The 14,771-nt window shown below is 33.6% G+C and overlaps 1 protein-coding gene and 1 long non-coding RNA gene across 2 annotated transcripts; one reads left to right on the forward strand and one right to left on the reverse strand.

Moving 5' to 3' along the window:
• Positions 1-1,422: 1,422 nt before the first annotated feature.
• On the reverse strand, positions 1,423-1,825 carry LOC125219220. The gene is made up of 3 exons (XR_007176093.1): positions 1,791-1,825; positions 1,521-1,580; positions 1,423-1,441 (listed from the first exon to the last, which is right to left on the reverse strand). It is a non-coding gene; the product is annotated as an uncharacterized LOC125219220 (long non-coding RNA).
• Positions 1,826-12,745: 10,920 nt separating this feature from the next.
• LOC125220026 (copper transporter 1-like) lies at positions 12,746-13,400 on the forward strand. Its single transcript, XM_048122139.1, has one exon. It carries the CDS (start codon positions 12,811-12,813, stop codon positions 13,273-13,275), a length of 465 nt encoding a protein of 154 aa, XP_047978096.1. The 5' UTR covers positions 12,746-12,810; the 3' UTR covers positions 13,276-13,400.
• Positions 13,401-14,771: the final 1,371 nt, after the last annotated feature.

Genomic DNA, 14,771 nt, shown 5'->3' on the forward strand with positions numbered 1-14,771 from the left:
TTCAACGGATCTGTATCTTTAAGTGGCTTTATATTATCTATGATGTCAATGATGTTTTTCTTCATCCAATATACTACAAGGTAGTAATGGTTATCTGCACAAACTGGGAAGAAGACCTGTATGACATGAAATATACAATTATATCCATAGAATACTTGTTCATATTCTAACATAGATATCATTTTTAGATCTTATTACCAAATCAATTTTTCTCCAGTTGAAATCTGGTCTTCTTTCAACCTCATTATCTGTCTGAGAAATAAAATTTCTCTTTGTTGTCGAAGCATCCCAATTTTTCTACCGATTTGTTACATTGAAGTTCTGCATTTAAAATTTTTGGTTAGAGAGACATCTGACTCAAATAGTTTACATATAATTTAAGATTACTTACACATGGAGATGTACTCATGAAAAAGCGTGAAAGTGATGTTGTTGGCCTTTCATTTTCTCTGTTGTTCAGGTGTGAAGCCCACGCGTTAATTACACCCACATTAATTTCAACATGGGGCTTCAGTGATAAAAACAATTCCTTGGTCGCCCAAGTAAAATTATCTTCATAAACGCATGCATTTCTGAAATGAAGTTATACAAATGTCATATGAACAATATTCATAAATTATGTTTACTGCATAGAAAACTAAAAATACTTTTTAGATCAATGAAATAATTAAATAATGCATACTCATCTGTTCCTTCTGTTTCTAGTATGTAGTAGTAGACAGTTCTTTCATAAGATTCCAGGTATGTTTTTGTATCTACAGCTCTTATGTCAACTGGAGAGCCTAGGAATGGGTAGGAATGCGTTTTATCATTAGACCTTTTCACACTAGCTTCTGTCAGTGGAATCTCAGAGAATGGAACAACAGTCTTCTGTCAGTGCAAATAAAATTCATGTCAGTTTCAATTAAAAATCATGTCAACTATATGTACTAGCCATGTCAACAACTAGTATAATTATGTCAAGTATGGTGCTTATTGTGTCAACCGCACATAAGAGTTATGTAAATTACTGTACGTACTATGTCTGCTACACACAGAACCATGTTAACAGCAAATAAAATTCATGCCAACAACAATTATAAGACATGTCAACTACACATACAAATCATGTCAACAACGATTATAAGACATGTCAACTACACGTACAAATCATGTCAATAACAATTATAACAAAATGTCAACCACACTTTCAAGCCATTTCAACAACAATTCAGTCATTTTATAAAAACAATATACTATTTAATCTTAGTTTCAGTTACTTTACTTTAACAATATTCTCTTCTTTCTCTTTTCCTTTCTCCTGTTGCTTTGCTTTGTTCATTTCAACATGTGCGTCATCCATTGGACCTGCAGCTGGTGGTGAGATAGGAGAGGCTGATTCACTATTGTCATCACCCACTGTGTCTTCTTTTGTTCATTCTTCTTCTTTTTCTTCAACAGCCTATTAAATTAGTCATTTATAATTAATATCAAATTAATTTGAATTAATTCTAAATAACAAAAGACGAGATTTGACTCACCCCTTTAGGATCAGAAACTGGCGATGTAGGGATATGTATTCTGTTTCTTTCTCCTGTCAACTACGGTGCATAATATGTTAACTACTCATAGAGGCTATGTCAACAACACTTATAAGTTATGTCAACTACACGTACAAGCCATGTCAACTACACGTACAAGCCATGTCAATAATTATTATAACTTATATCAACTACACTATGAAGTCATGTCAACAACACTTCACTCATTTGATAAAAAATAATATACTGTTTAATCTTACTTTTAGTTACCTCAACAATATTATCTTCTTTATCCAGTGGATTTTGTCTGTTCGTTTCAACATGTGTGTCATCTTGGTTCTCCTTAACAATATTATCTTCTCAATCCCCTTGTTATCAGATTCTAGAACAGTTGGTGATATAGGAGACGCCGATTCATTATTGACACCACATGATGTGTCCTCTTTTGATCCTTGTCCTTGATCTTGTTCCTTTTCTTGTTCTTCATGTATTTCTTCTTCAACAGTCTATTGAAATAGTAATTTATAATTAATATTAAATTAATTTCAACTTAGACAAACTTATGTAAATAAAATGATGTACTTACTTTGTTATAACAATCACTCCATTTGAAAGTTGAAAATTCAGTCAAATCTTCAAGTGCTTCCTTTTTCTTTTCGACAGTAACTATTGATTCACAAATTCTTTTACAGTTGTCAAATGCCTCATCTTTGTCTTGAAGAAATGACTCTGCCAATTTTACACACTTGTCTTCCACAGATTGAACAGAAGTTGTTGGTCTTCCAATTGCAGATCTAGCAATATCACACACACTAATCCAAATAGATGATTAGTTTTGACATGTGCAGGAACTTCTTCAAGGGTTTTTACTAGATTGTTCTTCCCATAATCTATGAGTAGAATGTATTTCACTACATTCTGCATGATATCTTTTGGGACAACACTTTGGGAAGACCCAACCCCACTGTCAACTACGTGTGGAATTTGTTGTTGAGGCTCCTGCTCCTGCTCCAGATTACGGACATATCTTTTGAAGATAAGTCCATTACCAAATATTCCTACATGTATCTCTCGATTTTCCCTATCTTGCAGATGAGTGCTTGTCCAGCCTTTCATTATTGGGAATGTACGAGGAACTGAACGTTTGGCTTGTAAAACTCTATCTATGTAGCACAGCTGCATATAAAATCCATATCAATAACAGTTACTAGCTATATCAACTACTCATACAACCTAATATAATTATGTCCAGTGTTAATAATCTGTAATGTGAAATGTAACATACCATGAGCAAAGGAAGTGGTCCTGCAAAAGCATTCTTCTTTTTCTTTGACCAATTTTCCTTTGCAAACTTCAGAACAGACAATGTGTACGAACACCAGTTGACATTTCTAATATTTTCCAGATCATCAACTATTTCCCCAATCTTAGACTTGATTGTTCCACATGTTGATGGCTCAATCAATGTTGCTTCTAATAGTACCAAGAACATTCTCTTGAACATTGGCCCTCCTTGACAATCAGCTAACATAAGTTCTTCAACAGCTTTATGGCTAACGTTTCCTCCTTTTTTTATTTCACAATCTTTGCCTAACTCTCTCATGAAATCTGCATTACTTTTACAGTCATATCTGGAATAACTAATCCTACCTCTCGGAAATCCGTATACCAGCTCCACATCGTCTTCTGTGATATTAACACTCCTACCATTATTAAGCTTTATCTTGCACTGTTTTTCATCAAAACTCTTCACCAATTCGAATGCCAAAAAGCTAATAATGTAGTCGATGTTGAAATGCAAAACATTCCCAAAACCCAACTCCTTCACAACATTAACCTGTGCCTCATTCATTTGTCTCATGGTTTGAATAAAAAACATCGTCTTCCTTTTGATTAGAAGCCGTTTAGAAAAGTAATTACTTTTCTTATTCTGTTCCTTAACCTCTGTGTGCTTGTCATTCCGTTTTTTGCTTCTAATCTCAGAAGCAATTAACTGTTTCCGGTCATTTTTTCTTTTGCTTCTAATCTCAGATATAGTTAACTCGTCCTCATCAATTGTTGTGCTTCTTTTACGCTTTGATGTGTTCTTTTTTTCTGGATTAAAATCAAGTACAATAAAATGTCAACAATACAGTAATATCATGTCAAAATTCATAGCAACTACAACCCTACATATGGCAAGTGCAGTCATACGCTTTTTAATATAAATAATCCCGTGTCAACAGAACATATACAGTTTATAGCAACCATATGACTATGTTGACAGCCATTCAAACAAGCATACATTATGTCAATAATTATTGTATAAAATGTCAAAACCCCTATGTCAACAAAATGTCAACAATACAGTAATATCATGCCAAAATTTATAGCATCTACAAGCATACATATGACAAGTGCAGTCATACCCTGTTGGTATATATATAATATAATACTATGTAATCCTCTCACACTTCACATATGAATTCATCTTTATGTATACAGAACATATCTATTTTATAGCAACCATATGACTATGTCAACAACAATTCAAATAAGCATACATTATGTTAATAATTATTGTATAAAATGTCAATACCAATATGTCAACAGATATCTTCTAATGTCAATAATCATAAAAATTTAAATATAACTGCAAGAATATTTTTCTGCTGTTTAAAAAAAGCATAAATCGAACTCATTAGAAAATTAAATAATGAAACCTAAAAATTAAATCTTTTGAATAATCAAACTGTGTTTTAAAAACCTAAAATTGAAGTCATACAAATAAAAAACGAATGAAATCTTTAACCTGAACCAGTCGTTTCAGTGCTTTTTGTTGATTTGGTGTTGACCTCCATTTCTGATGTCGTTTTTCCAGGAACGGTCGACGATCCAACTAAATCACTTGCGTTTTTGTGTCCGGTTGACATTCCTAATACTCTTAATCGATTTAGAAATCTAGAAAAGAGATGAAGTCGAGTAGATTAAGGGTTTGTATATGAGAGAGTAGTCGAAATTTTTTGAGCGGTAATCTATTTGTGAGAGAGTAGATGGAAGAGAAATATTTATTGCTACGCTTTTTTGTGAGTTAGCGAAATAGTTTTTAGAGTAGAGGGTTTGGAATTAAATTATTTTTCCTCCATTTTATTAGAAAAAAAGGCAGTTGACATTGTTAACATTTGAAAAAAAGGCAGTTGACATGACAATTATTTAGTTATTTACATTACGCACAATTTATTTATATTTTCTTTTTTGTTTTTGACATTTAATTTGCTTTATATTAATATGTATTGTATGACCATAATTCATGAATATGTTCCAAATATTGAGTTGTCTGAAATTTTATATGAAGCCTATTGACAAGCTGTTGACATTTTTGCTATAAGTTATTGACATTTGATAATTAAGGTATGGACAAAATGTTGAGTTTTTATATGGAAACTATTAACTGTTGACATTCAATTCAAGTTGTTGACATTTCTATTTAAGTTGTTGTACTGATTTGATAGTTGATATATTATTACAGACTGCATAGTTTAAAAACCACATTTGAAAATTGTTTTACACATCCATCTAAAAAACATGATAACATCAAATATTCAAATCAAGACAACAGGAATTATTGGTTCTATGGCTAAGCATCAAATCAAAACATGATAATCTTTGTCCAAATATTCAAAACATGATAAGCATCAAACCACTCTTTGTTCAAATCAGAATAAAACAGTTTTTTACTTATTGCTTCTACGGCTAAACCATTCCTTGTATTTGTTCTGTAACGCAGACAATCTTTGCTTGTTTGCATTCATCCAGATGTTAGCATCGCGTATCATATCCATACACTTCTTGTTGCTCTCTGATGTAAGCATGGCTTCGCAATATCTTCCTCTGAGTACCTGTAGAATCTTCATGCCTCGTGGAGTAAAGCCAATATCCCAATCCCTTCCCTTACTGCCAAAGTATGTCTCCATATGTCTCATCGTATAAACACCGTTGTCTTCTTTATTGGTGCTTGTGGCCCAATCTAAAGGAATAACTTTGTAAGGAGACTTCTTTATATTTTGTGATAGATCTGTCATGTTATTCTCTATAAAGTATGCCTCAAACATATCTTTCTGCAAATATATAAACAACTAAATTAAAATTAGCATACAAAGCATTTTAGCAAGATTCATAAATTATGTCAACAAAAATCTAAACATAATGTTAACTGTATTTAAAAAAGCATACCAGTATTGCAACATCAAAGCTATACTTTTCCAAGGGATTCTTGTCTCTAGTTGGTTTGGCACTATCAATTATCTCAATTTTGTTCATCCTCATCCAGAATACCACAAGATAGTAATAGCCACTTTTAAAAACAGGGAAGAATACCTGTATTGTATGTTAGATAAAATTAGAGAAAAGAATTTGACAACTCCTGTCCAAAACTATGTAGGTGAAACTGTGAGATCTTTGCACAAAAATAAATTTGTTACCAAATCAATCTTTCTCCAATCGAAATCTTCTATTGTTCTAATCTCCTGTTGAATTCGCGACACAAAGTTGTTCTGGGATTGTAATGGATCCCAATGAGGCTGCCGATTTGTTATATTCAAATACTGCATTTAACATTTTTTGTTAGTGAAATTTGTCATCCAAATAGTTGACACAGAAATTTAGATTACTCACGCATGGGGATGTTGTCAGAAACAGGCGCGGAGGTGACGATTCTGCCCTTTCTCTTTCCTTGTAGTTCAGGTGCGCTGCCCATACATCAATTACACCTATACTGATTTCTGAATGGGGTTTCAGAGATGAAAACACTCCTTTGCTTGCCCAAACAAAGCCATTAGTGTAGACACATGAATCACTGAAATGAAAGCGTGCAGACAACATTTATATATCATTCATAAATTATGTCAACTGCATGGAAATATAAAAGGATTGTATAGATTATTCAAAGAATTAAATTATGCATACTCATTTGTTCCTTCAGTTTCTACTATGTAGTAGTACATATCTCTTTCATCTGGGTTCAGGGTTGTTTTCATATGCACGGCTCGTATTTCAAATGGTGAGCGTAGCACTGGGCTAGGACGCATTTCAGCACGAGTCCGTCTCTCTCTAGCTTCAGCCAGTGGAATCTCAGAGATCGGAACAGGGTCCGGGTACTGTTGTCAGTGAATTTAATGTTACTTGCAATTACAAATCATGTCAACTATATTACACTAATCATGTCAATAACTAATATGATTATGTCAACTACGATACATATCATGTCAACTGCACAGACAAGTTATGTAAACTAATCTACATGCTTTGACAACTACACATACAAGCCATTTTAACAACTATTACAAGCAATGTTAACAATAATTCATTCATTTTTTAAGAGTAATAAGGTTAATTTTAATTTTTTTACCTGGTAAACAGTCATTCTTCTGTCCGTGTTTTCAGGAGTTTTTTCTTTTTCCTCATGCATCTTCTCTTTCCCTTTATGTTCTTGTTTTTGTATGTTCGATTCAGGAGGGGTGTCATCCAGTGTTTCAATACCCTCTCTCATCATATACTCAACAATTGAGCATGCAGCTGCATCCTCCCTGTCTTCCTGAAATTCCATTCTATACCATGTCAATTATATTTTTATCTATGTCAACTACGATATGCACAATGTCAATAACTAATATAAAATTATATACAAAGCTTTAAGATTTTAATATAATCATTATAAACTGTACCTGTTCATTTATGATATCAACAATAGCATTTGTTGCCTTGATTGCTTCTTCATTGTTGCTGATTTCAAAGTCAGTACATGCTTTTGATAATAGATGCAAGGCATTTTGTGTTCTTAAGTCTATATCAGCTTCATCTTCTGCTTGAATTTCAAACTCACTTTTCCTGTTCTCAAATCCTATAATTGATGCTTCAATATTGACATGTGCAGGAGATTCATTTGTTGGTGATGTCCTATCAGCTTCATCTTCTGCTTGAATTTCCAACTCACTACTCCTGTTTTCAAATTCTATAAGTGATGATTGATTATTGACTTGTCCAGGAGATTCAGTTGTTGGTGATGCTCTATCAGCTTCAACTTCTTCTTGCATTTCCAACTCAGTTCCACTGTTCTCAGATTCTATAATTGATGCTCGAGTATTGACATGTCCAGGATATTCAGTAGTTGGTGATGCCCTATCAGCTTGAACTTCTACTTGAATTTCCAACTCACTTCCTCTGTTCTCAGATTCTAAAACTAATGCTTGATTGTTGACATGCTCTGAAGCATTGGCTTCTTGTTGTTGGAGAGATGGGGATGTTGTGTGTGGAGATCCTAGTACGGCTGTCAAGATAGGAGAGTTTGATTCATTATCACCATCACACATCATGTTCTCCTTGCTTTGTTCATCTTCTTCAACAGTTTGTCTGACCTCTTCAGGATTATCAACTGGTGATGTAGGTAAATTTTCTCTATTTCTTTCTTCTACAGCCTGTTCAAAAATTAGTTCAACAATGTTACTTTCTAAACTGTAGGAGTAATCCAGTGTCAACTAAGAGAAACATATATCAACAAAATGATGTATTAATCTGAATATAGGTTGATTATGTGCTTACTTTATCGAAGAAATCTCCCAATCTGAAAGTTGGAAATTCATTCAAATCTTCAAGTGTTTCGTTTTCTTTTTCAGCATTCCGTATTGAGTCAAACACCGCTTTCCAGTTATCAACACCAACATTGTTGTCTATATGAAATGACTGGGACAAATGCATGAAAGTGTCACTCACAGATACAACCGGAGATTTTTGGCTTCCAATTGCGCTTCTAGCAATATCACAAACAAATCCGAATAAATCATTATTCTTGATCTGTGAAGAAGCTTCTTTGAGGACTCTAACAAGATTGGTCCTGCCATCATTTATCTGATTGATGTATTTTACTACATTGTTCACCATATCTGATGGGAGTAGGTTCTGAGAAGAAGACCCAACTCCACTGTCATCTACATCAATACTTTGTTCTTCATTCCCTTCCTGCTGCTCCTCATTACGAACGTATCTCTTCTTTATATGTCCTAAACCAAAAATTCCTGCACTGATCTCTCTATCTTCTCTAGCCTGAAGGTGCTCACTATTCCATCCTTTCATTAATGGAAATGTCCGAGGAACAGGACGCTTGTCTTGTGTAACTCTGTCTAAGTAGCAGAGCTGCATAAGTTAAAAAATGCATATAAATTACTAGTTTGTAGTGTCAACTCTATACACAAGCCACTTAAATAACTAATACAACTTATGATAACTATAGTACAATCTATATCAACTACACATACAACCTAATGTAGTCATGTTAATAATCTGTAATGCAAAATGTAAAACATACCATAAGGAAGGGAAGTGGTCCAGCAAAGGCATTCTTCTCTGTGATCGACCAATTTTGTTTTGCAAATTTGAGCACTGATATTATATATGAACACCAATTGACATTCCTCACGTTATCCAGATCATCAATTATCTCCCCAATCTTAGATTTTACCATTCCACATGTTGATTGCTCAATCAATGTTGATTCTAGTAAGACCAAGAACATCCTCTTGAACTGTCTTCCTCCTTGAAGATCTTCTAACATAACATCTTCAACATCCTTATGATTCACGCTTGCTGGTTTCGTACCACATTTCTCTGCTATCTTCCTCATGAAAGCTGCATTACTTTTACACTTATCTCTGGAGTAATTAATGTCACCTCTTGGAAATCCATATACAAGCTCCACATCCTCTTCAGTGATATGAATTTTTTTCCCATTATTAAGCTTTATCTTGCACTTATTTTCATCAAAATTTTTTAATAATGCTAATGCTAATCTGCTGGGAATGTAATCGATTTTGAAATGTAGGACACTCTCGAAACCCAACTCCTTCACAGAATTAATCTGTTCCTCATTCAGTCTGCTTATTGCATTAACAAAATACATCGGCTTCCTTTTCACTAGAAGCCTTTGAGATAGATTCTCGGCAATAACAATCTGTTTTCCATCCTTTACACTTTTCTTTTGATTTTTCTTAATAGTAATTAACTCTTCCTGAGATACTGAGGTACTCCTTTTTCGCTTGTATGTTTTTCTGGTTTCTGGTTTAAAATCAAACATAATAAATCTATATCAATTATACAAAGTATCATGACAATAACAAGTGTACTCTGTTGACATCAAGTGCATGTATATTACTAAAATTATTTCAGTAGATATACCAAGCACAATTAACAGAATTTCAGGCATTAAGTATGCTCTGTCATTAACTGGTATTTCTCATATATAGTAAGAACAATTATCTTATTACTATTATGTCAATAGTTAAAGTTTATAATGTTGACATAACCTCTCGATTATCTTATAAAGTTTATGGCAAGCATACTCTGTTTACAAAAATAAGACTATGTCAACAGTATATTATTATAGCTATGTCAATAGATATAGCAAGCACAACTAACAGAAGTTCATTTATGAATTATACTCTGTCAATTAACACGTATATCCTATATATAGCAACCACAATTATCTTATTATCATTATTATTATGTCAATAGTTAAAGTTTATAATGTTGACATACCCTGTCGATTATCTTATAAAGTTTATGGCAAGCATACTCTGATTACATAAGTATGACTATGTCAACAACTATTTAAACAAGCTTACAATATGTCAATAGCTATTGACATACTACTACAACTATACATATGTTTTCTACAGCCATCCTAACAGCCATTCAAACAAGCATACACTATGTCAATAGTTGTTGACATACTACTACAGCCATAAAATTGTATGTTTTCTACAGCCATCCTAACAGTCATTCAAACAAGCATACATTATGTTAATATAATTATGTCAACGCCTATTCAAACAAGCATACACTACTGTTAACAGTATAATATTATAGCTATGTCAATAGCTAGTATATAAAATGTCAATAATCTTCAAAATTTAAACAAATCCTTAACTGGAAGGTAATGCTTGATCTCTTCCGTTTTTTCCAGCAGCATTGTTCGTTTCCATCTCTTCCGATTCTACCATCGTTAATCAACAAAAAAATTCAGCAGGAATCGAATTCATAAAAAACGAAATCCAGATGTGTTTTAATACACCAAAATCGAAGTAATATACTTAAAATTTGAATCAATTTCTTAACCTGAAGAAGTCGCTTCAACCGTCGCCGATTTCGAATGCCGATTCTCTTCGACCGCTGCTTCAGCCAATTCAACTTCAATCGATGTTTCAACCGATTCTTTTCGATTTTGCTCTTCTATCGTCATTCTAGAAAACTCTGTATGAATGTTTACGGTTTGAATTGTGAAGATTACCGAGTTTTTGCAGATTTTGAAGGGGTTCGAATTGCATGAAGGTTTGAAGATTTCAGCAGAGTTTTAGAGAGCTTTTTGAAATTGGATTGAAACACGTTTTTATGTTTTCAGCTTTTTTATTAATAAAATTACAATTATACCCCCTTGTTGACATAATTTGGTATTTGTTGACATTTTCTTAATCTTATGGATTAGTGGCCCATATTGCATCTCATTTCTCAATTTAGCTAAATAATCTCAGCCTAACAAGACCCTATATATATTTTTATATTAGTTTTAACTGAAATGTGAGTGGATTGAGTTAGGTAAAGGTGGGACTCTATTACCATTTATGGTAAAAATGAACCGGGACTCTTATTAACGGACGAACTAAAATGAAAAAACGGGACTCCTATTCACATACGGGAGTATTATTGAAATTATTGGATTTGATTGTTGTGGAAGTCAACATCGAGGCGTAATAATTTGGGTCAAACTTTTGCTATTAATGAAATCAATACATATCTATATTCCTTTAAATTTAAAGTAAAATGATCCATTCCAAATTTGATTAGATTTCGAGTGATCTGCTCGCAATATACATAAGTATTTTATGGCTGATGCACAATCAAAGTTCCCCATCGATTTTTTTTAGAGATGTGAAATGTTCATTACATGACGTGTCAACCATAATATACACGGGCATTGATTTGAAATATCCCAAATTTTAACAAAATTTAGTATTACAAACTTAAAATTATTAATTTATTCCTACCGACCAACTTATCTATTTCCGGTAAAATTGAGATCAACGTGGCAATCGAATTATCTACATGGAAATACTATCAACTATTTTCTTATAGATCCCGAAAGTAATCCCTCAATCTCTAAAAAATACTCCATATTCTAATAGATCCTGAAACGGGTTTTAATGTATAATTAGTAAAGTAAGTAAGAGAGAAATAGAAAGAAAAAGTAATTGGAGTATTGTTAATGGAGAATGAGACCTACTTGATCATTAGAAAGAAAATTTTTTTCTTAAATAGATTTGTTCTATTTTTAAAGGACATCCCAAAATGACTTATGTTGTTATTTTTAAGGGTACAGAGGAGTATTAAACAATGATATATACAACAGAGGTATAAACAGATCATAATGAAATACTAATAATAGTCTTCGATATACTAGTTTAATTGTGAGCTGTACATTGATGTCAAGATGCATCTCTCTCTCTCTCTCTCGAAACGCGCATGAAGCGTGAGGCTCTGCAGAGGGGCATTGTTCTCGTATGGCATGAAGTTTGCAGATTGCCCAATAATTCTCTAATTATAAATATATATTTCCAATCAATATAATATAAAGTAAATAGTGTCATGACTTTTAGCATAGTGAAAGGGTAAGCAAATGTTCAATAATCATGAAATATAAATTGAATTAGTCAGAAAGCTTCAAATAGACATTCGGTACACTTATTAACGGATATTATCCGGTTTTACTTAATTAACTGTCCTATAAATTTCCAGTTATTTTTTTTATTTAGTTAATGTAGACTATAAATACCATAATAATTAAATAACTAAACATGAAGATTATTTTCCGATAACTAGTAGGTATTTTCAAATCGATTTAGTTCATAACACGAAGGTCTTTAATACAAGGCCATGCCCCTCGTATGAATTAAAACAATCTCATAATGATAGTATTCGTTTAACTTATTTGGATTTGGTCTTTAATTATGCATTAAAATGTGGTTATTTTTTTTTAATCTGGAGAACAAAAATGTAAGAAAACAAAGAGCTGAAACTGAGACAGTTGACTAAGATATGTACAATTCTCAAATGCCATGAAATAGTCAAATTGAAGTACAACCCATGTTAAACATGCAGTACAACTCAATTTCTCCATCTCCCATCTCTATTAAACCAATATAACCCTATCTCCACCCAACTATCCCTCCTCAAAGCAATCAAAACGCAGCGTTTCAGCATCGGATAAATGGATCATGACATGCCCGGCATGACGATGTCACCTCCTGCGGCCAGCAGTGGCTCCGGCCATGGCGATGAAGGTCATACCATGATGGGGTCATCCATGGCGCACATGACCTTCTTTTGGGGAAAAAACTCCGAGATCCTCTTCTCGGGGTGGCCCGGGACCCGCACGGGCATGTACGTGCTGGCCCTCATTTTTGTATTTGCTCTTGCCTTTATCGTTGAGTTACTTTCTAGTTATCTGCAGAGGGCCGAGAAAGTAAGCGCCCTGGTCCGGACCCTTGTCCATGGTCTGAGGATCGGGTTGGCTTACCTTGTTATGTTGGCGTTGATGTCGTTTAATGCCGGAGTTTTCATCGTTGCCGTTGTGGGACATAGTTTAGGGTTTCTGGTGTTTGGGAGTAGGGTTTTCAAGAGATTTTGTGGTGACTCGGACAAAACCGGTTATGACAATCGGGTTGGTTGCTGACGTGGCCATCTATTCATGTTTGTTGCTAATATTTTGTGTGATATTAAGAATGTGTACCGTAATTTGGTCTGATTGATTTGAATTCCTATCGGTTGATATGATAATGTTGGGGTTTTTATTTTAAATTTGTTAATCGTGTTTGGTTATAATCCATTTTATAATAGAAAGTCAAATATATCACATATCACATACATGAGTGATGTGGGGCGATTATATCCATCCAGTATGCTAGTACTTAGGTTTGTATATCCACGCAATCGAAGGCGTGTGTCCACTTTTTTAGCTAGGTGCTCCCTTTCGAATGTTTAATACGAAGATATGGGTGTACATGTTCTTATTTATGTCATTTTATAATCTATTTGGGTCATTTGTAACCGGTTGTTTTTGAAAATTTTAAATCTAAACTGAGATTTTGAGAAGAAAATTTGATTTGGAGACTTGGAATGCGGATAATAATGGTGCTCCAATTATCCATTCCGTCTAGAACACCTCACTGGTAATTTGAGATTTTGAGCGACATTCGAGATTGGTCTGGCTGAGTTGGAGCAGGTTTGATATCTTGTGTTGCTTTGCTCCTTAGTTTGCTTCGTTGATGGTTGGTTGCAATTTGTCTTGACTCGTTCCAACTGTTGTGGTTGCTCCCATTGTGATCTCGTTATCGCATGAGCTTATGTTGGTCTTACTTTGGCCTGGTCTTAGTTTTTTGTTGTGTTTGGCTTTCTAGACATTATCCTTTTAGTAGCTCACTTCTTTCAAGGGGTCTGATAATTTGGTCTTATGCATGAAGAAAAAGTAGCTCAAACGATATTACATTGATCTCAGTAGATATTTTCAAATGTTATGGGCCAAAATTAATACCTTGGCAAAGTTCGCGGACCAAAAAAAATATTTTCTCTAAATTTAGTTCTAAGTCTATTTTCCAAAAAATGTGTAATTTCATATTATTTGTGGATAATATGCATAGATCTATTTTAGATCTATGATGGTGCATTCTAGATCAATGATTGAATATCTAGATTTTTGAATCATATTCAAGATCTCTAAAAATATTCTAGATCATGCTCTAAATCTATGTTTTTTTTTGGTTCTTGGTAATATTAATTTTTTAAAAAGCCCAACGCACTGAATCCGAATCCAAGATCCTTTGGCTTTAGATATAATCCATATTAGTGAAATTTGATGTGTCCATGCACCATTTTTTCATAGACCTTTTTTATTAGTGAAATTTGATGTGGCCACCTGACTCAACTTTTTTTAACACAAGTATACTCGCAAGTGTACGGGGCTAATGTAGCAAATAGTAAGCAAAGAGTATCGTATCCACAGAGACAATCGGTGTCAACCTAATTACCACGAACCAACCTCAACTACTATCTAGATGAATCAGAAAGTTTGGGTTTTCTAAATCTACTTAAAAGCAAGGTAAAAACAATTAAAAACAACTAGAGAACTAAAAGCAAATAAGAAAACGGATGTAGATCAAGGATGAAAAGAGT

The sequence above is a fragment of the Salvia hispanica genome, chromosome 4 (assembly GCF_023119035.1).
Source record: "Salvia hispanica cultivar TCC Black 2014 chromosome 4, UniMelb_Shisp_WGS_1.0, whole genome shotgun sequence".
Taxonomy (NCBI): Eukaryota; Viridiplantae; Streptophyta; class Magnoliopsida; order Lamiales; family Lamiaceae; genus Salvia; species Salvia hispanica.